We start from the raw sequence: 23,157 nt of genomic DNA, 5'->3' as shown, positions 1-23,157 counted from the left end.
GTAAAAAATGTAAACCTTGCTGCATGTACGATGTTCTGTGGACGAAAATAAACTTGAATCGTTTTAAAATGAAACAAGAGTCACAATTTATTATCCCATAAAAACAGACGGGGTAAAGTTATATACAGCAGAGGCATGCAACAGAACTAATGCTGAACATTGAACGTGGTCGAAGGCATTTTGCACGTGTGGAGTTGGATTATGAGGAGGAGGAGGTGGTGGTGGAGGAGAGGGAGGAGTAGTCGTGGCGGTACTGAGGCTTGCTGTGGAAGCCCAGGCGCTCCCCACGGATCACACTCTGGATGAGCCACTCGGGAGACACCAGGGGAACCTCCTGTGATGTCACGTTCTTCTCTACCAATGGCGGACAGGCACAGTCTGTCACCACTACGTCATACTTGCCAGCAGGAATGTCTGCGGGGGGGAATGACATGTCAGTCACAAACGTTCCAGCACCATATTTGGACATTGTGTCATGGGGGCGGGTCCTTCCCGTACCTGAGGAGTCTTTGTCCACCTGGAACTGTCTGACAGAAGAGCCTCCCCCCATGGTGAGCAGCTGGGCCCACAAGTCCACCGGCTTCTGGAAGACCAGCAGGACCCGCAGAGCCTTGAAGGGGCTGCAGCGTGGATGCCTGAGTGGAGAGGAACAAGGGAACGACTGAGCACCAATAATAATGATATTTCATATTGTTAGATATATAGTTTCCAGAGGGGCCGGTTCTCCGTTGCATGGTTATGTCAGGTGGTCATAGAGCTTAAAGAAGTCATAGTACAGTATGTTGTAGGAGGAGAAAAAAGCCATTTAATTAGTATGGGATTTAAAAAAAGTAAAATGTCAAAAATATTAAAGTGTAGTACGCTGTAAAAAGCCATAATAAGTTCATTAAATTGTGGGAAAACAGCATAGTATACCGTAAGCCGTAGAAAATGTTAAAATCTCATAAAAAGACATTGTATGTCATTAAAAAAGTTGTTAAAATATCATAGTATAATATAGTATGTCAAAAAATATCATGAAACAGGCATAAAAAGTCATAGTAGAGTATAGTATGTATAAAAAAAAGTCCCAAAAAGTAATATGTCGGTGTGTAGAGTAGTATATCATATAAAAAGCCAGTGTAGTACTCCAGAATATACTAAAACTAAAAAAAAATACTAAAACTACAGGTTATGGTATAACTTCATAAACATATCAACACAAAATAATTTTAAAATCTACAGTATAATTAACCATAAAAATGTCACAGCATAGTACGTCTAAGAAAATATCTCAGTATAGTATGCTGTAGATAAGTAAAAATATTATCTATATAATATAATTCTATACTACACGGTCATAACGAGAGAACAACCAGAGACTGTTTCTAACAAGAGGAGGAGCAGTCGGGGCTCACCACTCCACCATGGCCTCGTCGGGCCCCACGCCGGCCGGCAGCAGGTAGTTCCTGTAGTTCAGCAGCTTGTTCTCTTTGCAGCAGTCTCGCACCCAGATGTGGGAGACGCACGGCACGCCGCTCGCCAAGCACAGCAGGTACTTCCTGGTACGGCAGTGCTGGTCCGCGATCAGCAGGCTCTGGTAGGCCGCCTTGCACTTTAATTTAAGAAATGTTTGCATTTTAAAATCAGGCATTAAATGAGGAAAACTTAGTGCACATTTAGATCAAAGTCGTCACATAAACTATTGAATGTGTATTTTTATGTGTTTTATCGACGTGCTATATTATATATAGCTCAGGCTCAAAATGTATCAGAAATTGTGTTTTTACCTGAAGTTGATTAAAGTATAGGATTGAATATTAAACAGTGATATTCAGTGAGAGCCATATGAATGTGAGAACAATAAAACAGTAGTGATGACCTGATGGAGTAATACTAGATTACAACAGTGACTGATTCTAGCTGATTATTCTGAGACTCTCACCTGCTCCTCGTTGAAGTCGGGCAGGATGAAGCCTCCACCCGCCTGCAGCTGGGACTCGGTGTACACTTTGTTATACGGACCCGTCTGCACGTAGTCTGTTATGAGGAAATAAAAACACATAGAATCATCATCTCCCATCGAAGCGACGCCGGCTCTCATGAGACTCTTCCTCACCGTCCTCCTCCTCCTCCTCGTCCTCGCTGTGCTTGTTGGTCAGCCGGTCGATCTCCGACGAGGCGGTCAGCATGAAGGCGAAGCCCATGAACAGGGTGGTGTTCTGGGGCAGCGGGCCGTGGGTCTCGGCCACGTCGCCCGGCTGAGCCGGGAGCTCGCTGCCGCTGCCGGACGTGTTGCACACTCCTGGCCGCTGAGCTGCAGGAGGAGAGACGGCAACACGGAGGGGTCAAAGTCAGAGTTCTGGAATAAACAGGGTCGGTCACCCGAATCACACAAACATGTCACCTCAAACCAAGGAGAAAGAGAGAGACAGGTAGAGGTAGAGAGAGACAGGTAGAGATAGAGAGAGACAGGTAGAGATAGAGAGAGACAGGTAGAGGTAGAGAGAGACAGGTAGAGGTAGAGAGAGCCATGTAGAAATAGACAGGTAGAGGTAGAAAGAGACAGGTAGAGGTAGGTAGAGAGAGAGAGAGAGAGAGAGAGACAGGTAGAGGTAGAAAGAGACAGGTAGAGGTAGAAAGAGACAGGTAGAGGTAGAAAGAGACAGGTAGAGGTAGAAAGAGACAGGTAGAGGTAGGTAGAGGTAGGTAGAGAGAGAGAGAGAGAGAGAGAGAGACAGGTAGAGGTAGAAAGAGACAGGTAGAGGTAGGTAGAGAGAGAGAGAGAGAGAGAGAGACAGGTAGAGGTAGAGAGAGACATGTAGAAATAGACAGGTAGAGGTAGAGAGAGACAGGTAGAAAGACAGGTAGAGGTAGAGAGAGACAGGTAGAAAGAGACAGGTAGAGGTAGAGAGACACAGGTAGAGAGAGACAGGTAGATGTAGAAAGAGACAGGTAGAGGTAGAGAGAGACAGGTAGAGGTAGAGAGAGACAGGTAGAGGTAGAGAGAGACAGGTAGAGGTAGAAAGAGTCAGGTAGAGGTAGAGAGAGACAGGTAGAGGTAGAGAGAGACAGGTAGAGGTAGAGAGAGACAGGTAGAGGTAGAGAGAGAGACAGGTAGAGGTAGAGAGAGAGACAGGTAGAGGTAGAGAGAGACAGGTAGAGGTAGAGAGAGACAGGTAGAAAGAGAGAGCAATATAGAGAGAGAGAGAGAGCGACAGCATTGCCCCATGAAAGTGGAGGTGAGACAGGTGATTCGGCTGATCCAGACCATCACATAGATACCGATGAGCAAATCCACCCGTGACTCTCCAGAAGAAGCCCCTCCCTCCACCGTGACCATCACCATGGTAATACTGGTCATTAATTACCAGGTCGGCCTCAGCAGCAGCAGCAGCAGCAGGAAGGCCACGCCCTGTCCTAATGTCTGAACTAAGCTCATACAAACGTTACTGAGGAGGAGACGCTCCATCACTTCATCAACATGGAGGACAATGAGTGGACGTGAACAACATTTTACAAAACGTTAAAACAAAAAAACACGAGTAAAATCATCACAACAGGTTAAAAATCATTCTAAAATCATTTAAAATGTGCTTTTTACACATGATACGATATTATGTTTAAAAATCTAAAACTAAATTTAGGCTATGTTGATGTTTATAAAAACGTAGACGACTTAAAAAAATACATGAAATATACGAAAAACCTGGTAAAAAAACCTTAAAATCTCAATTCCTGATGTTAAAAGACACGAGAAAAGGACAAAATGGAAGCCCCTCCCCCTTCCCCCTCTCCGTTCGATGATGTCACGGTTTCGGCGAGCGTGTCTCCGTACCGGCTCGGCCGCCCGAGCCCCGGCGGCCTCTCTTGGCCGGCGTCCGGCTGTCGTCGGAGCTCATCAGCTTCCTCTTGCCGGAGGGGCCGGGGGTCCGGGGGCTGCCGGAGGAGCGGTTGGGGGTGTTCTGGCCCTCGGGGGCCCCTCGACGCCTCCTCTTCCCCTCCACCAGGTTATCTGGAAGGAGGACACCAACACCGCGCTGGATTAAAGAGGGCCACCAGACTGCATTAACAAAACCACTCATTTTAGCTCTAAGAAGACAGGAGGCTCTATGGAAAAGCACTTCATTACACCTTAAAAAAACATCCAAACTGTCCCTTTAAGAGAACAAGGCCGGCGGGGGCGGGGCTCTCACCGAGGCTGATGTCGGAGGCCTTGGCCAGGGGGATGGAGGGCTCGTAGGGCCCGAGGCTGTGCTGCTCCCTCAGCTTGTTGCCCTGCTCCAGAGACAGGATCACCGCCGTCCGGTTGTACCACTGCATGCCGCCGTCCTTCTCCACGCTGTAGAACAGATCCTGGCCCTCGGTTTTGTGGCCCCGCACCACACCTGCAGACAGACAGGAGACTCTCAGGATCCTTGTTTAGCATTCTCAGAATCTCTGCCCCGAGCATCGGACTGGATGTGATGCCTTTGATGAAGTCCCATAGTAAAATAACCTGAAATACATAGATCTGGCTGGAAGCTCACCGATGCTGAAGTACTCGTCTTCCAGCAGAGCGGTGACCTCCGTCTCCAGGGGGATGGGGTCACACAGCAGGATGTCCTTCCCCGCCACCTCGCACTCGTAGCCGTCGTCGAAGCGCAGGCGGAATCTCCCCTCGCCGGCGTCCTTGATGATGCGCCCGGAGTAGAAGTAGCCGTTGGACGACCACTTGGCCACCACCCTCAGGCCCACGAAGCTGCTGCCGGCCGAGTTGGCCTCCTCCGGCGACGAGCGGAGGGAGTCGGAGTGGCCGGGCAGCTCGCCGTCCGTGGGGCTGGCCGGGAGGCGCGGCGGGACCAGGCGGGTGAAGGGCTCGTCCTCGGAGGACGAGTGCGGCTGGCCGTGAGCGCCGAGCCTCTGCAGCGAGCCGACGCCTCCTCCCCTTAGAGCGCCAAACGCAGAGTCGATCAGACGGTGATTTAAAGGGTAAGAACTTTCCTCCACTTCTATCCAGATCCATTTAAATATAAAGACGTGATCAGCTGGATGGCTGAGTCCCAGGAAACGGATCAGATGGGTTGTGCTTGCCAGCCTTCGATACATAATTACTTTTTTTAGATTATTTTGGCCGTGTTAACTCAAACTGCATACATATTGGCAAGGCTGGGAGGTTTTCTTTGGCTTGAATACACTGCGTAGAATAATTACAGACACTGGCCCTTTAATCGAGCCGAAACGACCTTTCAATACGATCCATCTACCATATGGTGAAACCGGATCGACAGGACTTTTATTTGATCGTGGGAGATTATCTCACAGTAATATCGATGGATGTCGTGATATTATTGATTATATTTGGTTGGGACCAGCTGAGAATTCGTCAAACTTAGTTTTTTTCCAGGAAGAATATAACATCGGACTGTTAGCACTGTTAGCTGCGAGCCGCCGGCTCAGCCGCTGCCTTGTTGAAAGCCATTAATAGGCCTATAGATATGGTCGGACCTTTAAGAACATCAACGTCTCCTTTGAAACCCATTAAAACCACAATTTTTGGGCGAAAATCATGCATCTATTCTATCAAGCCCTGGCTTCAAATAGTAGATTTGTTACTATATATTATTATATTCTTCATAAAAATTCAAAAAAGGTTTAAAAAATGCACGTTTCTTTGGCGAAACTAAATGTGATGGATGTGTTTTCGCTAGTTTATGAAATTTAAAAGCAGGAAACGGGTTAAAACATCACGACTAAAGTGAATCATGAAGATTAAGTCGATAGATTAGTGAAAAGTGAAAAGTAAAGTGTTACTGGAGCTTCTCCCCGTGGTTTCTACCTGGCTGAGCCTCCCCGAGGACTCACCTGGACATCGAGGAGCGGGACGGGGGCCGGCCCCTTCTAGCCCTTCCTCTGGGGGTCAGCGGGGCGAAGGCCCGGGACCCCAGGTTGCTGTAGCCTCTGCTCATCGTGACCACTGACCCTGCCCTTTGACCCCTGTGACCCCTCTGTTGCTGCCCGCCTCCCCTCCTGGGACTGCAGACACACAGAGGGGACGAATGGATCCGGTCAGGTTGCACAGGCACCGATCTGGGGCCGCTCTCAGAGTCAAAGGCACCCGCAACCCCAGATCCATGCCTGCCAGCAACGTGAACCTGGAGCAGGCAGGGATCAGCGAATCACTGACAGATTAGGGTGTTAGAAAGTCAAAGAAGCTGAAGGAGTGATCGGCATGCAGCTAGTGAAGGCAGACGAAGCAGAAGAGGTTTTACTGGCAGGACCGAGGAGAGCTAGTGAGCGTTTCGATCGGCGGCGGTACCTGAACGGTACGGCTCCCCGGCTGGGCGGCATGATGAAGTCCGGCCTGGTGAAGCCGCTGCTGCTGGTTCCCCCGGAGCTGTGCTGCAGGCTGGAGGCCTTGGACGACAGGGAGCTGATGTCAGCCAGGTCGCCGGAGGTCAAGGAGCTGCTGCCGGTACGGCACGGGGAGATGTCGCCGTCCAACACCTGGCAGTCCACCACCGGCTCGTCGTTCTCCTGGCAACGCCAACAAACAGCATGTCAACGCCAACACATCCACCCGTAGAACATGCCAGAAAACATACAAAAAGGTGTTACTGTTGATTTATTTTGCGTTAAACTGAGAAGGTGCTTCTAATATTTGGTCTAACAAAGCTAGTAATTGGGGGATTTTTAACGTCTTGTCTGAGAATGTCCAAATATTGACATTTTTGTGTCTAATGGGGACAATAAACATTTCGGGCTCACCTCTCTGACTTTGCGGTCCACCTCCTTGCCGTCCTCATAATAAACGTCCGTGATGATGCGGGTGACGGTGGTCCGCACTTCCTGGATGGTGCGTACGTGTCTGCGGTGGGCGGGGGGCGCCGTGGCTTTCCTGAAGGACGGAGACTCTGGTTCACCCTTGAAAAGACAGAATCCAAGCGTCAGTGTTGTATAGGAGTACGGAGCGTCGTCCCTCCTCATGAACACGTGCATGTCCCTACCCGGCCGGCTGGGGAACGCAGCCCTGGTGCATCGAAGCTGGTCTGCTGGGAGACCGTCCGCTGACGGGGCTGAGACACACAGGACACAGCCATCAACACCCGCCGCCATGCCGGCCATCACTCTGGCCTCACTTCTCACAAATAAACGTATCAAACACAAACTCAGCTGCTTGTTGGAGTAGAAGACGTTAAAGGGCCAGTTCGGATGCTTTGAAGTGAGGTTGTAAGGAGGTAATTATCGATATTTGATGCATTAACCAGCCGTTTAAAAACTGCAATAACACAACCAAACTAAGCGATGGAGGCGGCGTTGGACCAGCAGCCTCTCAGAAAGTCAGGTGATCATACAAACACCACCTCAAAACTACCTCTTTAAACATTTAAAGCCGTTTTAACGCGGTTTGAAATACAAATTCCAAGACCTGAGATGATATTTAAAACCCCCAGAATCAACCAAACATATTTGGGACTTTGTGATATTAAATCAAAGTCAAATAAACTGTTGACTCTAATAAAAGATTAGCATTATGAAGCGACTCACCTTGTTGGACGGAGTGGAGGCGACGGCGTTGTCGAGGGTCTGCTGGGGAGCCTTCTGTCTGGCATTGGTCCTGTTGGTGGCGGGCGGCGGCCCCGGAGCTTGAAGCGGTCCTCCTCGCCTCTCCTCGGACTGGCTGGCGGGACCGGGAGGATCCTTACGGGTCTCCTGCGGTGCTGCTGACGCTTCCTGCTGGGAAGGCTCTGATTGGCTGTTGGGCAGGCTGTTGCATCCCAGCGAGGACGCCGGGGAGCTCCTCTGTGGTGAAGCGAACAGATCCCCTCTGGAAAAGTGGAAACGTTTTGTTTTCAGCAGCTACAAAACGTACTTGGTGATATGGAGAAAATCAAATATCACAATATATTTTTTTACCAAATAACTGATATTGTAGACAATAGAGAACCATCAATAATTTGGATAGAAGTGGGAAAAGATCAATAATAAAAGGATATCGATATCAATTTATTGGCCGGCCCTACCTCGGGACAAAAGCTTTGTCCACAGATTTCTTTCAAAATGTAACAACTTTGTACATTTTGGGAGAAAAATAGAATAAAAGTCAATGAGGGTTTGCTCAACGTTTTTTCATATTCATCCACTCACTGCCCACAGCAACATCTGTGGGTTATCTTTAGTAATCGGGTCATTGTTTCAGAGAGAAGTAGGACCATTTTCTCATAGACTTCTATACAACCAGAGAGGAGTCGCCCCCTGGTGGCCAGCAGAGAGAAGTAGGACCATTTTCTCATAGACTTCTATACAACCAGAGAGGAGTCGCCCCCTGGTGGCCAGCAGAGAGAAGTAGGACCATTTTCTCATAGACTTCTATACAACCAGAGAGGAGTCGCCCCCTGGTGGCCAGCAGAGAGAAGTAGGACCATTTTCTCATAGACTTCTATACAACCAGAGAGGAGTCGCCCCCTGGTGGCCAGCAGAGAGAAGTAGGACCATTTTCTCATAGACTTCTATACAACCAGAGAGGAGTCGCCCCCTGGTGGCCAGCAGAGAGAAGTAGGACCATTTTCTCATAGACTTCTATACAACCAGAGAGGAGTCGCCCCCTGGTGGCCAGTAGAGAGAAGTAGGACCATTTTCTCATAGACTTCTATACAACCAGAGAGGAGTCGCCCCCTGGTGGCCAGCAGAGAGAAGTAGGACCATTTTCTCATAGACTTCTATACAACCAGAGAGGAGTCGCCCCCTGGTGGCCAGCAGAGAGAAGTAGGACCATTTTATCATAGACTTCTATACAACCAGAGAGGAGTCGCCCCCTGGTGGCCAGCAGAGAGAAGTAGGACCATTTTCTCACAGACTTCTATACAACCAGAGAGGAGTCGCCCCCTGGTGGCCAGCAGAGAGAAGTAGGACCATTTTCTCATAGACTTCTATACAACCAGAGAGGAGTCGCCCCCTGGTGGCCAGCAGAGAGAAGTAGGACCATTTTCTCATAGACTTCTATACAACCAGAGAGGAGTCGCCCCCTGGTGGCCAGCAGAGAGAATGCAACTTTAAGGCACTTCACAACTAGAGGATGCCACACTTGATGACTGTAAAAAGTATAAAACAAAACTCCCTCCATAAATAGTTTGGCTCCAGACTTTTAATCTGGTTAGTCTCTTATTTCTACTGACATTCTTTAAACTGCAAGAAACAAGTGGATTAAAGAGAGAATTCAGCTGCAGACTGAAAACATTTTTGTCAAACAACCTCCCTTTATCCAAGTTGGAGGACAAAACTACACCTCATCGCTCCTCGTGTCCCAGGAGAATATGTGAAAAATAACCATCCATCACCCCTGCAGACTCCCAAAGTAGGCCTCTCTCTCCCTCTCTCTCTCCCTCTCTCTCCACACGAGCAGCCAAAGTAGACCCATTTCTGTCTACTGAAATACATTACAACAGGGAAAAGCTATTCACAGTCATGTGCAGCTCCTGCAGGTCAGATTGCTGCAATCTAAGGAGAAAAGTGTCTACACAAATAAAATTAACCTTCCTCACAGCATCTTTTACAGCAGGTAACAAAAAGTCACCAAAGTCAGAGGAGATGAACTCCTACCAACGGTTTCATTTAAAGACTGCAGAGCAAACACTGCTGTGAGCATATGGCAGGTTTTTCCCTCCCAGACGTCTTTTATGTCATAAATCAGATGTAATCTTGGCAGCTGTTTTAGATTTAGATTATTTCAATTTAAAAGTTGTTTGTTTGTCGTCTTGTTGGGAGACCTAAAAAAAACCCCCACATTTTCAGACTTTTTACAATTCTGCATCATCATGACGTTATTTTGGCTTCATTTTAATCAGTTTATTGCAATTAATGCATAAATGTTCTTTGCTTTCGGTGTGAACACATTACCTTTAAATGCTCATTAGTTTTAGCCACATTTTTTGTCATTTTCATCCTTCATAGCTTTAGTCAGCCAAACACAAAAGCATGGTGCAGTGTGACAGAAGCAAGGGGAAGAGAAGGTGGAAGTTTTTATTTTTAACTACGTTCTAGTCTAGTCAACAATACTGCATGTTGGTAAAGTCAGTGTTTAATGACGTTGGATTAATCTTAGACATATTTCATTGGAGTTGTCATTATCAGAATGAAGACACATCTGGGTTCATTTGGTTAAAATATTAGTGGAGACAAATTCTGCCATTTCTACTACGTTTATGTTGCATGTCTGCTCTGCCCTCATGCATGTCCATGTTTTATTTGTCTTTGCTTTTATTGGATCTCCAATCATGTATAAAAAGGCTAATTCTGGCACATTTCCAATCATGTTAATTGACGTGCACTGTCCCTGTTCAAATAAACTAAACTCATCCTCACGTGTCTTGCTCTGCAGCGGAGAGTGTGTTTACCTGACAGGTGTGGTGTTGCCTGCAGCCTGGACGTCCTCCTTCGCCTCCTGCGGTCTGTGCACCTGTCTGACTCGACTGAACACAGACGGGCTGCTGGGACACCAAACGTTAGTGTGAGACACCAATCCAGTGGAAATTGATTGGAAATCGACTACAAAATGTTAGTCGGGTCTATTTTTAGAGAGAGGGAGATAGCTGGCTGATGCTGCAGCTTTTTGTAGCTCGTGTGATAAATAACAGGAAGCTGTCTGTCTTTCTCCCCTGGAGTAAACATGAAACGTTTACTTTAATCTGCAGGCAACTGCTGATAATTAGCTGAAGAGAAAGAGACAGTACTTAGATAGATAGACATAGATAGAAATGATCATCTCAAACATAACTCAACATACACACAGAAATGTATAAATATATATCTGATCATCCACACTGATGCATCACAATCCTCTAGATGAATGAACAGAAACATTGTTTTCCAGTTCCACCGCGAGTGCAGGTGCACTTTTCATCAGTCAGACTTTAAATAACGGTCCATAAATCCGACAGCTGACTGAGCTCAGACAACAAAGACATTTGTAATCATCTCAAAACCTCCGCAGAGGCCGATGAATGTCCTCCATCTGCTTTTCATTCCCCAGAAATTGAATAAAAAGCCACTTATGAAAGAATTCAGTTAATGTGCATGAACAGAGTGTGCCAGGTTACCTGGTTACAGCCTTGGCAACAGTGGTAACCTTGACGACGGCTGCATCCTCTTCAGACAGCGTTGGCTCTGGGGTGGGATAGAAATTAGAAATGTATTACTGGGAGGGCGATGAGTACGTCCCACGTCATCACCAAGACGATGAAGACGAAGGGTTCAACGCCATGTAAGCGTGAGGAAGGGGGGGGGGCTCACTCTGCAGGCTGAAGCGGTCCGAGCTGCCCTCCTCCACGGGGGTCACCAGCTTCATCCTCAGACTCAGCTTCCCGTCGCCCTTTTCCGTCGTGTCATCCCCGCTTTCCCCCGACATGATGTCGCTGGCCGCCATCGCCGCGTCTGCCGAGACATCGCCCGCCACGCCGGACTTTTCAGAAAAGGAAGTGATCTCTGGGAGGAGAACAAAAAGAGGAATGAGATGACGCTACGCTCCTCGACATTCAGTGGACGAGTGGTGGAACCGGCACCAGAACCCACCGATGGGGGTGCTGTGTCTCAGCGTCTGCTTCAGCTGGCTGATCAGAGGGGGCGTGGCTCCAACGACCGGACCAATCAGCTCGCCTTCTTTAGGAAGGGTGAAGTGGAAAGAAATTTCTGTCGTAAACAAAAGAGAAAAGCATCACTGGAATCAGACGAGATGTATTTCAGTGCATGGTTCCTGTTAAACGATAACAAACCTCTCATGTAAGACAGCAGAATAACCCTCAGAACACATCAGGGTGGTGAGAAGTCAACAACCAGTTTTGTAACAAACTCCTCATCAGTTCCCTGAATCACGAAGCATCGGAGTGGAGAATCTCAAAAATGTTAACACGTTTAACAGCGCTGGATTCTTGTGTGAGGCATCGTTGTAGTCAAGATCAGGCAAACCGAGACCAGTTCATGAGACTGAAGGATCGAGACCAACAGACTAACCGTTCTGCTAAAATCACTGTTTCTTACAATGGAGTCTGGCGGCCTTGAAGAGAGCACAGATAACGGAAAACAAAGACTGTATCGCTGTCTCGTAAGTGAGGCAAAGTGGTAAAAAAGTGGTGTTTTACGTGTCTAAAATACTTTCTACTACTTCCCCCGTCCACAGCAGTACATTGTTCTCATTGTTTCCTCCAAACTAGGGGTGTGCCAACCAATAAGTCTATCTGTTTAAAGAGTAATGTTCCACTCTGAAAAAGCTTGGGTGCAAATAAAGTATCTCTCAACAAAAAGCAACTATTCAGAGGGTTTCGAACCCCCGGGGTAAAGAACCATTGTGTTTAACTACGTTATGGATATTGCATCCGTGACCAGCTTACCTCCCGAGCTATCGCTCAGGCTCTTGTCTTTGAGCCCCTCCGGTTCAGGCCCCGCCCTCTCGGTCTGGGACAGCCTATCAGGAGCCACGTGGCCCTTCTCCGCCTGAGCCTCGTGGCCGTTGGTGGAGACGGACACCTTGCCTGCGATTGGCTGGGAGCTGTTGCTCTTCGATGGCGGCGGTGTCGGCGTTGCGCCTTTCTGGGAGTCTCTCTCGCTGTCGGTAACCACGACGACGCTGTCCTCCCCTCGGTCTTGGCTGTCCTCCTCCATGGGCTCGGGGGTCAACAGCTGGCTCTGGGAGAGGGCCAGACCCATTGCTGAGGCCTCGCCCCCCAGCGTGCTCTCCTCCATCACCTCCTCCTCCTCCTCTTCTACGTCACCCTTCTTACGCTCATTCATCTCGTCTTTCACCGTCTGACTGTTACCAACCGCTCCACTGTTCTGTGACGACGACTTCACGGACGGACTTCTTCCTCCTTCCTTCCTCGAGTCTTGGGAAGCCTTGGCCACATCGGCAGCAGACGTCTGGGAGATCATGGACTGCGAGGGCGACTGGAAGGCTCCTTCGTCTGCAGGAGGAGACTCCTTCACACGGCTGTTCGCCGCCACGTCGGGGGAATCGCACTTCGGTTGCGAGCAGGACACCGCGTCGCCAAGGCCCGCCTCTTTGCCGTCACTCTTGCGGTCGTTTACATTCACGTTTTGTACATTCACAGAAGTCTCGTTGTGCACTTCGGACTTTGGCACCGGATTGGACGGCTCGCTCTCGGCACATTCGCCGCGATGCTTCGGCGAAGCCTTGGAGCCGGCGGCGGTCTGCGAGTCCGACGGGACGCCGTTGCTCTCGCTCCGCCGATGCGAGTCGCTGGTGTCGACGCCGGGCGGCTCTTCCAGGGCCTCGATCTGCGTGGCCTGGCTGTCCTCCTCCACGCTCTCGGAGGCCTGCTGAGGCGGGCTGCTGCACGAGAGCTGCAAAGGCAGAGTGAAAGGAGCCGACTCCCGGCGTTGAGACGGCGTCCCGCAGGGCAGCGACGGCGACTTCTTATCGGACTGCCGTGCCGCCTCCTGGCTCTGTGTCGGGACGAACACATCCTGAGATAAGACAAACACAAACATGCCATGAACTAGGGCTGAAAAAGGTCATTTCATATCCGTATAACCATATATAATCACAATATTGTTTGTTTTCTGGTAGTTCAATAAATAACTAGTCTATTTGAATAAATAACACATGGTATGTGAATTGAAAACTTGACAAATGAAAAGTATTTTCTCATTTAATCGAGAACTTCAGTGCAAAAAGAACAGAACTGTTTCAATAAAGAATTATAGAGAAATTATAAAAATGTTTCCTGATGTACAAACCTAACATGCATGTACACAAATAGAGTTGACTGTTTTAACTGACGTCGACTGAGATTTACAGGAAAATTTGAGCCAGATTTGTTGTCAATTTAGACAATGTAATTGTGTATTACAATATCTTGATATATAATTTAAAAGACAAATTATAACCCAGCCCTTTGATTAACCTGCTATATATTTATAACATTAAACTAACAGGACATCTTCAAATAACCTGTTTTGTTCACCCAAGAAAACAAAATACATTGAAGTTTAAAATGATGTAAAAGCAAAAAAGTCTCATAGTTTGAAAGCAATGTTCCTGATGAATGACTTAATATGAATAAATGATCTAAACTGGTGACAATTAACTTTCTTTTGATTGATACACAAATTATTGCTGAAACAAGCAATTAGCCAACTGAGAGATAGTGAATAAAAAAAACTAACAATCTTGTTATAGATCTGCAAATGTAGGTTTTTAGCTGATTATTTCTGATTCATATCATTAACTGAATATCTCTAGTTTTCTTCTGCTGGTAAATTGTGAGCGACATTTTTCTGACATCTTACTCAACAATTAACTGACAAGTTAAAACACAACTATGTAAATGAAACAGCTAATGGATTAACATGAGTGAATGTGATGAAGTACGTACATGAGAGAACTCTGGCTGCGAGGGTAAAGACAGCGTTCGCTCCAACATAAAACCAGGGGGATTCTGGGAGACGGGAGTCGAGGCGGTCGGGTGCGGTTTAGAGGCGGCGTCCGTGTCCATCGGCTCCTCCTCCTTCTCTCCCGCTACGTCTTCTGGGGGCAGCGACGTATCCATCGGCTCATCGGCACCTGACAGAACACATTACTTCAGCTCTATTCACCCGCTGACCTGCTGTCCATTCAAATCCATGGAACGGGTTCAAATCGTTTACCGTGTTCGTTCTCCGGTCCGGTCGGCGAGCTGGGGACAATTAACGGGGTGCCGGGGAAGTTGTCTTGGGTGGGGGCGACGAAGTCGATGGAGCTCCTGGAGAGAAATACAGAGAATCAGAACATCTTTTCCCTACACTGCTCTTATGTGTGTGAACTCCATGAGAGCGCTGTGGTGACTTACTGGGACAGACTTTCCTGCACCAGCGTTCCCTGTCCAGACAGATGCAGCAGCTGCAGGCTGCGGGCCGGCGTCGGGGTGGGATGACCCGCCGTCTCCGGCTCGGACACGGTGCTGTCCACCGCCGCGCCGCCTGAGAGCCAAGGCACAAAGGCAACGTGTGAGCTTTCACCTCGTGTAAACCACTTCCTGTTAGACTCGGCTGTAAAATGGGAAGGTGAATCTTATAACCTGAGACTAAGTAACCCTTTTCTACGGTACCACAGGTGAAAGTAGGAAAAAGGAGCAGACGATCAGGTTCTTTTGCTGCCGACACCAAACTATCCGTCGTCTATGAGCCAATACACTGTTGTTTTGTTACAGCTGCTAGTATACAAGCGTTTCCACTGTTCCTACAATCATTTCAACCTCTTTGAAATCAGTGTAAACTGTCAAAAATACTAAATGTTACGTGTTATCGTCAGCTGGTGTGGTTATTTGCATAAAAATGCACAATTTAAAATGATTAGGAAATAAAAAAACAGTATTTTTATCGATTAAATAAAAAACAAATTGACGACTACATTTCTGGTATCGTGACATCCCTAACGTTGCTTAACTCCGGTGCGTGTGCTCACCGGTCTTGTCGGAGTCGAACATGTCCTCCTGCGAGGACAGGATCTCTCCGTCTCCGTCCTGGAGGCCCTCCGAGTGCAGCAGAGCCTGGATGCCCAGCTGCCTCCCCGACTGACCCGAAGACTCCGACGAGCTGCTGGAGCTGACCTCAGATCTGGAGGAGACAAAAAAAACAAAAAAAAAACGCTGCTCATCCCAGACCAGCGTGTGGCGCTAATGAGCGCAGGGTTTGAACTCCACGCGGAGTCTTACCTCACTGCTTTGTTGTCCCGGCTCTCTGAAGTCCTGGAGCTGAAGTTCTGCTCTGCTGGCGATGAAAAGAAAGCAGATTGACTCTTTGAAGTGAACGCTCTGATCAGGAGCTAAATAATGAACTACTACACCCAGCATGCATCTGTGTCCAGAGGGAAATGTATTTCTACTCTAAAGCACACACACACAGTACAAACTACTGTTATAGCTGGAACTTTGCTACAATGAACTCTAATCTCTTTAGTGAAAAACAATCAAATAATCTTAAATAATATCAATCATAAATCATAAGGTCTTCCTGCATAAAACTTCTTATATCTTATATATCCTTTCCATAAAATTGCACAGCACAAATAAACCAGTAGGGTTCTGCATAGAAGCATCTGCAATTGTAAAGTTACTCCTCTTGTTTATTCAGGATTTTCCCCCGTCAATAAATTCTAATTGAATTTCTTTAATCGCCCAGGAACCGGCTCTGACTGCAGCCTTTTAAACGTCTAAGGGATTCTCTGCATCACATTCAGGAGGAGGTTTGATATATCTATAAATAAAAGTCTTCATACCTAATTTTGTGCGTCTCTCGCCGTCTTGCTGAGGTACGACGACGACGTCTTCCTCCCGACTGTTCACCGCTTCACCGCGCAGATCCTGACTCTGGGAGAGCTCCAGAAAACCGAACTGAGAAGCTCCCTCTGAAAAACAACACAGATGTTTCATTAATTCTATACTGAACTGGTGTGTGTTCTACTCGTTAATTCATCAATAAGAGAGAAGAGCAGCTACCCTCAGACTGAATGCAGTGTGTGGTAGAATCCGCTCCAGGATCCATATCAGCGTCCTCCGATGCACACCTGAGAACAGAAACCAGAGTGAAAACACACCATCTTCATCATCATCATCCATCAGTGAAGGGGTCTCTGCTCCCCACATACTTTTTCTTGTTGGGAGGAGGAGAAATGTCCAGAACTTGACTTTCCTCCTGGAATGCAGAGCTGGGGTTGGCCGCCATGAGAATGCCTAAATAAAGAGTTGTTGTTTAATTGTTTGTTTTAATACAGGATAAGTGAAGATCATGTTCATGCAATGTTGTTGGAAAAGCTCTGACCTGGTTCGGCTTGGTTGTTACTCTGTGAGCTCTCTGATTGGCTGTCGGACTGAGAGTATCTGCTTCCTAGCGGGGAGGAGATCAGTTCCTGGAAAAAAAAACCCAAAGAAAATAACAAGTTAGTGAGATCTTTAAAGAAACATTTCACACCAGAATAAAACAATACTTATTTCCATCTCACCTGCAGTGCTTTTTAATCAACTTAGATTGTTTGTGCTTAGATATCAGCTCCAGCACTCTGCTTGTGGTACTCAAAGCGCCAAAAATAAACATTTGAAAAAAAACGAACAGCAACGTCTGCATCTAGAAAGCATGACCCAGTTACTCAAGATAATCCAGTCACATTGTTACGGAGTTTCATTTGAAGAGGAAGTTTCAGTACGAGATGACTTTGAACTGGCGTAAAGTTAATTTATCAAACAGATCGGGTTCTTCCATCGCTGGCTCCTCCAGCCCGCATGGCAAAGTGCAAAATGCTCAACGCCAAATTGGTCCCGATGGCTTCTGTACGAGTTTGAAAGAGCATTTTAGATTAAATCCTGATGCGTGTTGGCATCTTGTATAGCAGCCTCTGCCATCAGAGTGCAAATGTGTGTGAGAGATGGATGGATGTTGGCGTAAGATGCTTTGAAAGACACTTCATAAATGGAAGTCTATCTGGTAATCATGGAGGAACTTTGGTTGAAGGTTCCTACGTGTAACGTCTGTGGATTTTCTTGAATAACCGGCTCGTGATTTTGCTGTTGAATTTTTCAAATATTTCAAATATTTGTAGATATAGGCAACACACATCAAAACAATAACATCAATAAGTATAAAATGATAACTGTATGGTTGAATACAATTTATTTATCCAAATGTTATGTATTTTAATATTCTTTTTTAATATTCTTCTTTCTGTGTACCATCATATTAAATATAAGTAAAAAAATAAAAATAAAGATTGCAAAAATGATTGCAGGAAAATAAATGTCTATTTTACAAAAGAAAATCAATTGGATTATGTTATCAACATTTATGTGCTAGTTATTACCATACAGAAGTAATTATTTCCTTCTTAACATGATGTAAAATGATGACCATGCAGGAACGCAGAGGTCTTTCAGGGCCAAGGACCCCCCAGGGTGATAGTGACCCCTCCCCCTTACATATCATATAAAAGTGTCATATTAAACCAGGCCAATAATAATAATAATAATAATAATAATAACGATGATAATCGTGTGTATTGCAGCCTATAGTGCCATGGATAATGTGTATTTTTGGACATATTAAAAAAAGTTTTGGATCAAATCGCTTTGCGGACCCCTGTTCAACATCTCTGCAGTAATAATGTATAAACATTGGCAAAACTCACGGGGATGTTTACTTATTAACAGTTTACATAATATCTTCGTCGTTTCAGGCTGGAAGGCAGAAGAAGGGAGCCCATTGTGCGGACTGAATACTTCCATCTTCGTTGAGAAATGCAGCCTAACAGCAAGGCACATAAACCAGCCTCGGATGTCTGCTAAAACAAAATGAGTTAGCATCTCACCAGAACCGGGCTGCGGGCGGTGGGCTGCAGGTTGGACAGGCGCCGGGCCAACAGGGCTCGGTAGCTGCTCTCCGGGTCGTCCTCCAGAGCGACGCTGTCCGGCTGGGAGTCCTCCACGATCAGGCACGGGTTCTCGGACTGAGGCAGGCTGGAGTCCAGTTCACTTCCGCCGGGATCCATGAGGTCAGGGCGTCGGAGGGGGAGGGGGGCGTTGGCTAGTTAAAAGACAACGAAGGCATGCATGTGAGTCTACGGCCGGTTATTGTTACCTGCAGCTAGCCGGCTGCTAACATGTTAGCTACCGGCTAGCAGCTAACGACTAGCAGCTAACAGCTAGCAGCGAGCGGCTAACGCTCCGCCCAACAACAACAAAGCGTAAAGGGACCCTGCCCACTTCAAGAGTCAGCGTGGCTCGAAGAAAACCCGTCAAACACACATATTATCATATTAACGTAACACCGTAACCGACACGTTAGCAACGTAATATCTCCATTTAACCAGCCAACGGCTAGTATCTACAGAAAACACACCTTCCACAGCCACTCCGGGTTCACCTCCGCTCCTCGCGGCAAAACTCGCCACAAGGGGTTTCATTGGTCAGGCTGTCGCGGTGACGTCACGTGAGAATCCTGATTGGTTTTAAGGTTGCAGGACTTTTTTTCCTTTTTTTCCAGGTTGGCAGAGGGCATGGGCTTTTAACATACACATCCTGTATCGACAATAACGATGACAGAAGTACACGCCAACATTTGACACAATAAATATAATTCTCACAATTCTTAGATTATTTTAGTATTTTTAACGATGAACAATAATCTCAAACGCATTTATTTGCTTCTTTCTAGACTTGAATAAAATATTATTTATTGTTGTAATGACGTGTAAAAATGTCATTTAAAATTTTTTGGGGTAAATTCAAAGAATATATTCGGACTCTCAAACATATAAACATGAATATAAAATTGCCAAACTGTCTAGTAGAATGCATTTTTTAAAATTTATTTATCAAAATTCTATTAATGTTTTATTAATTAATTAATTAAAATTCATATTCACCATTATATTGAGCACATTTTTTTCAATAAAAATTTCAAAAAATGGTTGCATGATTTAAAAATGTTTTTTATTTGGTACACTTATTCCTCATATTAATTCTGTATTTACTCTTGGAATGATGGATGCACCTTCTATCCAGTTGCTGAATTATGTTTACTGACACAACCTAAACAATTTATTGTATTTTATAATATGTTTTGCTTTTTTATTTCATTCACTCTATTGTGTTTTTATACACCGTGTAAATCATTAGCACCCCATTGATCCCTTCAACAACAACACTTATATTAACATTTGAAATAAATCCATTGTCTTTCATCAATTCAATTTGATCTATAGTATCAAATCACAACAGAAGTCATCTCAGAACACATTGAGCAGGACTAGAATACGCTCAAGATTTCCAGAGTCAATACAATTTCAAAGTCCCAACATCACCAAGGGGCGTTAAAGCAAAAAAACCTGCCTTCATGTCATACAGACTGAAATCCTTTTTTACATTGTGTTTTGCCCCTTTGACTCCACAATGAATACCCTCTTGACTATTGATATTTCCTTGTATTTGTAATCATAAAGACGCTTCAAGGTTCTACATGATATATTAATCTGGACTTTTACACCCTGTAATGATAAATCATATGAAAAAGAGAAATCTAGGACACTGAGTCCCACAGCGGGATCTCAGAGACCTTCAGAGATCCTTGAGATGCTTTCAGGGACTCCAGCAAAATAAGATAACTTCCCCAATCAGCTTCGACTCAGCTTGACTTCACGTTTTATCTGCAGATTTCTTACTCCCTGCCCCAACTCCTGCAGCTGTCTGATTTCATATTTTAATCATCACAAACGCAAAACGTCTTGACAAAAAGAGAAAACCGGAACGTATCAAATAGTTTTCTCAAATGATATGTTTAAATATGGAATTGAGGGATTATTTAATGCTAACTTTTGGTGAATTTGAGGAGAAATCTCCAGATGCAAATAGGCAAAAAAAAATGAACACCTGAGTGTGTATTTGGGATGTTTTCCTTCCACTAGTCTGACAGAACACACGTTTGATCTTTAAAAACCATTGCATGAAAAACATGTTTTTGTCTTCCTGCATTTAAATCAGATTAATTTTGTTCTTTTTTTCTTTTTCTTTTTTTCTGGTGTGATGCTCTCGGTTGTGAAAATCAGTTGGTGGCCTTTGAAATATTAACATGGCTTTGTCATCATCTTTTGACAGCCTCAGTTTCCATGGCGACAACATATTTCCTGTAACCGTGCAGCCATATGTGAATGCAGATCACAGGAGGATCGGCAGCAGAGGAAGTGTAAAAAGCAGCGTTTTTACTGGAATGAGGCTGCTGGAGAAAAGTCAGACCGGATGCTTGACTCTCTCCTCACCCGAGAGTCTCCAAGAGTCAAAGCCCCCGAATCCGGGTCACCTCAGGTTCACCTGAAACCTCGCCGGTAAAGACTCGGCTAAGTAAGGATGCTGCATTATCTCATAAAGCACATTTCTCATTCCAGAGAAACTCAACTTCACATTTTAAAAGAAAAAGAAACAGGACGGTTTCTTCTATTTAACACAGATCACATTCCACATGGTCCCCGGTCAGTGAACGCACCGTTTCCAGCTCCAGACCTTATTCTGGGGTCAACCACAAAGCCACTATCTGAGGTCTGATGGGGGGAACGGAGTGATTTGATGATGGTTTCGATAAAAAGCATCATCACACATCAAGCAGGATGAGGTCACTCGTCCCCGATTCACCACACCGACTCGGACTTCCTCACAGGGATCCTTCAGAGGGTGAAAATGCTGGGGGGGGGGGGGGGCTTTTATAGCTTTCATGCTCAGGCTGAAGGTGCATCCTTGGGGGAGCCTGACTGACTGAGTATCTGGCTTTTACAGGCAGGCAAGGACACCAGTGAGCAGCATCTCAATATGAACACACCGAGGTGGAGTAATCCGACCCAGCGACGATGCAACAATGAATATTCCGCAGCTATATACACACACACACACACACACACACACACACGAGGATGCATCATTTCCAGCCTGCTGCAAGTCAACCTTAATCAACATGGCACCGCGAAGTTCAGCGTTACGTCGTCGTTTGGAGAAAAATGCGCAGCCACAACCCCAAAAAATGTCTCCTACATACACACACACACACACACACACACACACACACACACACACACACACACACACACACACACACACACGTCGCCACCATCACACGTCCACATCCGCGATGCAAACAAACAAACAAACAAACAAACGAGCGTTACCTTCAGGGATCAAGGTGCCGCGCTCCGGTCCTCTGCCCGTCTCCGTCACGGTGAAGCGCGTGCAGCATCGCTCGCGCCGTCCTCGCCTCTGTTTCCTGAGAGTCAGGGTGTGGAGGAACACACACGCATGCCACGTAAAGATGCAAAGGCATTTCTTTTTTTTTCTTTTTTTTTAATGTAGATGCCAGTTTCCTCTGGAGTCACACACGCACGCACACATGCACGCGCGCAGGTGCTACACGTGCACGACGATCAGGATGGCTTTGATTTAAACACAAAAAAAATAGGGTTTAAAGTTTAAATGTGGTGGAATAGCACAAAAATACATGTAAATATATTATTTCTATCATTTAATCAAAAGCAACTGGAAGATGGTGCATATGCAAGAGTCAATACTAATAATAACAATAATTATAATGATAACAAAACACCCACCGTGTTATTGCATTGGAACATGTGTGAATGTGGGAGACAAAGAAATGAAGATGACTGATGAGATTTCTTTCTAAAGTATGTTGAAAGTAAACCAGTTTGTCAAATGAAGGACTTATAAGTTATTATTGAATAATTATACGCATAGAGGTATTTGAGTGAATGCACATTATAATGTCAGATTGAGGGATGTATCTACTGCATTTATTTGATCGTCTTCATCGTTAAACTCACTTTCTTTTCTTTGTATTCATCATTTCCTCCCTTCATGTGACTAAATTCATCAAATAACTTCATTATCTTTATCTCTTCTGCATCTCTAAATAAAGTGAATGAATTGTTTGAAATAGCAGTAATTTAGTTCACACACGAGATTTATTAGGATTATTATTTTTTTGAACGTGCTCTTGTAGCTCCATTTCCTGCCAGCAGAGGGCAGCAGACACTCTGGAGCGTCCGAGACTGGAGTGCTGACTCACTGCCTGTCACTGTTCACGCAGAGAGGATCCACATTAAAGTCCACAGTGATCCGTCACAGTCCAGCAGCCCCCACGGCCCCCCCTGTGGAGCTGATGGGGATCCCAGGGTTGACCTGCGGAGGAGGATTACAGACCCAGAACAGGAAAACCACTAGAACGTGCACTCAGCCCCCCAAACCACTAATAAATGTGCATAGTGACGGCCCTCTGCTTGTTGGCAGCAACCTCCGGGCTCTGAAGAGTGAAGCCAAGGCTGAAGTGCCTCCAACCTGCATTCTCTCTGCTGGCCACCAGGGGTGACGTTATTACATATATCATTCATAGTCGGATTTATACAATGTTTTATTATTAAAAACAGGGCAAAAATAATTTATTTTATTGATTTAGTGAGTGATATAAAGATATCTTCCCTTTGATTCTAATATGTAATCAAAATTAAACCAGAATCTTTCATTTGGCTTCATATTTCTGTTTTTTTGCCCTATTCACCTGTCTCCCCATCAGATGTAATAGCATCATCGGGTCACTTCCCTGTCTGTAGCTCCTTCTGTACTGATGTGAATATTTAAAAAGAGAGCAAATAAAGAAACATAAACATGC

The 23,157-nt window shown here is 45.8% G+C and overlaps 1 protein-coding gene across 6 annotated transcripts; it reads right to left on the bottom strand.

Annotated features, from left to right (window-relative positions):
• Positions 1 to 67: 67 nt before the first annotated feature.
• tp53bp1 (tumor protein p53 binding protein, 1) lies at positions 68 to 21,792 on the bottom strand. Of its 6 annotated transcripts, none has more exons than XM_084011508.1 (29): positions 21,647 to 21,792; positions 18,305 to 18,519; positions 16,768 to 16,855; positions 16,595 to 16,679; positions 16,446 to 16,513; positions 16,226 to 16,354; positions 15,663 to 15,717; positions 15,413 to 15,564; positions 14,799 to 14,928; positions 14,617 to 14,711; positions 14,346 to 14,533; positions 12,342 to 13,434; positions 11,527 to 11,643; positions 11,248 to 11,439; positions 11,055 to 11,121; positions 10,353 to 10,445; positions 7,507 to 7,786; positions 6,966 to 7,034; positions 6,727 to 6,882; positions 6,278 to 6,495; positions 5,824 to 5,994; positions 4,509 to 4,906; positions 4,176 to 4,367; positions 3,818 to 3,994; positions 2,099 to 2,296; positions 1,925 to 2,019; positions 1,398 to 1,594; positions 499 to 635; positions 68 to 414 (listed from the first exon to the last, which is right to left on the bottom strand). In XM_084011508.1, the coding sequence occupies exons 2-29, from the start codon at positions 18,482 to 18,484 to the stop codon at positions 200 to 202; spliced, it is 5,235 nt and encodes a 1,744-aa protein (XP_083867634.1). In that variant the 5' UTR covers positions 18,485 to 18,519; positions 21,647 to 21,792; the 3' UTR covers positions 68 to 199. The 6 variants fall into 6 exon arrangements, with proteins under 6 accessions (XP_083867634.1, XP_083867636.1, XP_083867637.1 ...); XM_084011510.1 differs by having other exon boundaries at positions 10,353 to 10,442; XM_084011511.1 differs by having other exon boundaries at positions 15,663 to 15,714.
• Between the last annotated feature and the right edge of the window lie 1,365 nt (positions 21,793 to 23,157).

Source organism: Eutrigla gurnardus (assembly GCF_963514095.1).
Source record: "Eutrigla gurnardus genome assembly, chromosome: 1".
Classification (NCBI taxonomy): Eukaryota; Metazoa; Chordata; class Actinopteri; order Perciformes; family Triglidae; genus Eutrigla; species Eutrigla gurnardus.
Note: the sequence above shows the minus strand (reverse complement) of the source record. Positions and strands in the feature narration are given on the sequence as shown.

Excerpts from the sequence above, each read along its gene's own strand:
- tp53bp1 (XM_084011508.1), bottom strand. The coding sequence starts at position 18,484 with ATGGATCCCGGCGGAAGTGAACTGGACTCCAGCCTGCCTCAGTCCGAG. Across the intron at positions 16,355-16,445 it reads ACACTGCATTCAGTCTGAGG|AGGGAGCTTCTCAGTTCGGT; the intron begins GTAGCTGCTCTT and ends GTTGTTTTTCAG. Across the intron at positions 2,297-3,817 it reads GGGCTCGGGCGGCCGAGCCG|CTCAGCGGCCAGGAGTGTGC; the intron begins GTACGGAGACAC and ends CTCCTCCTGCAG.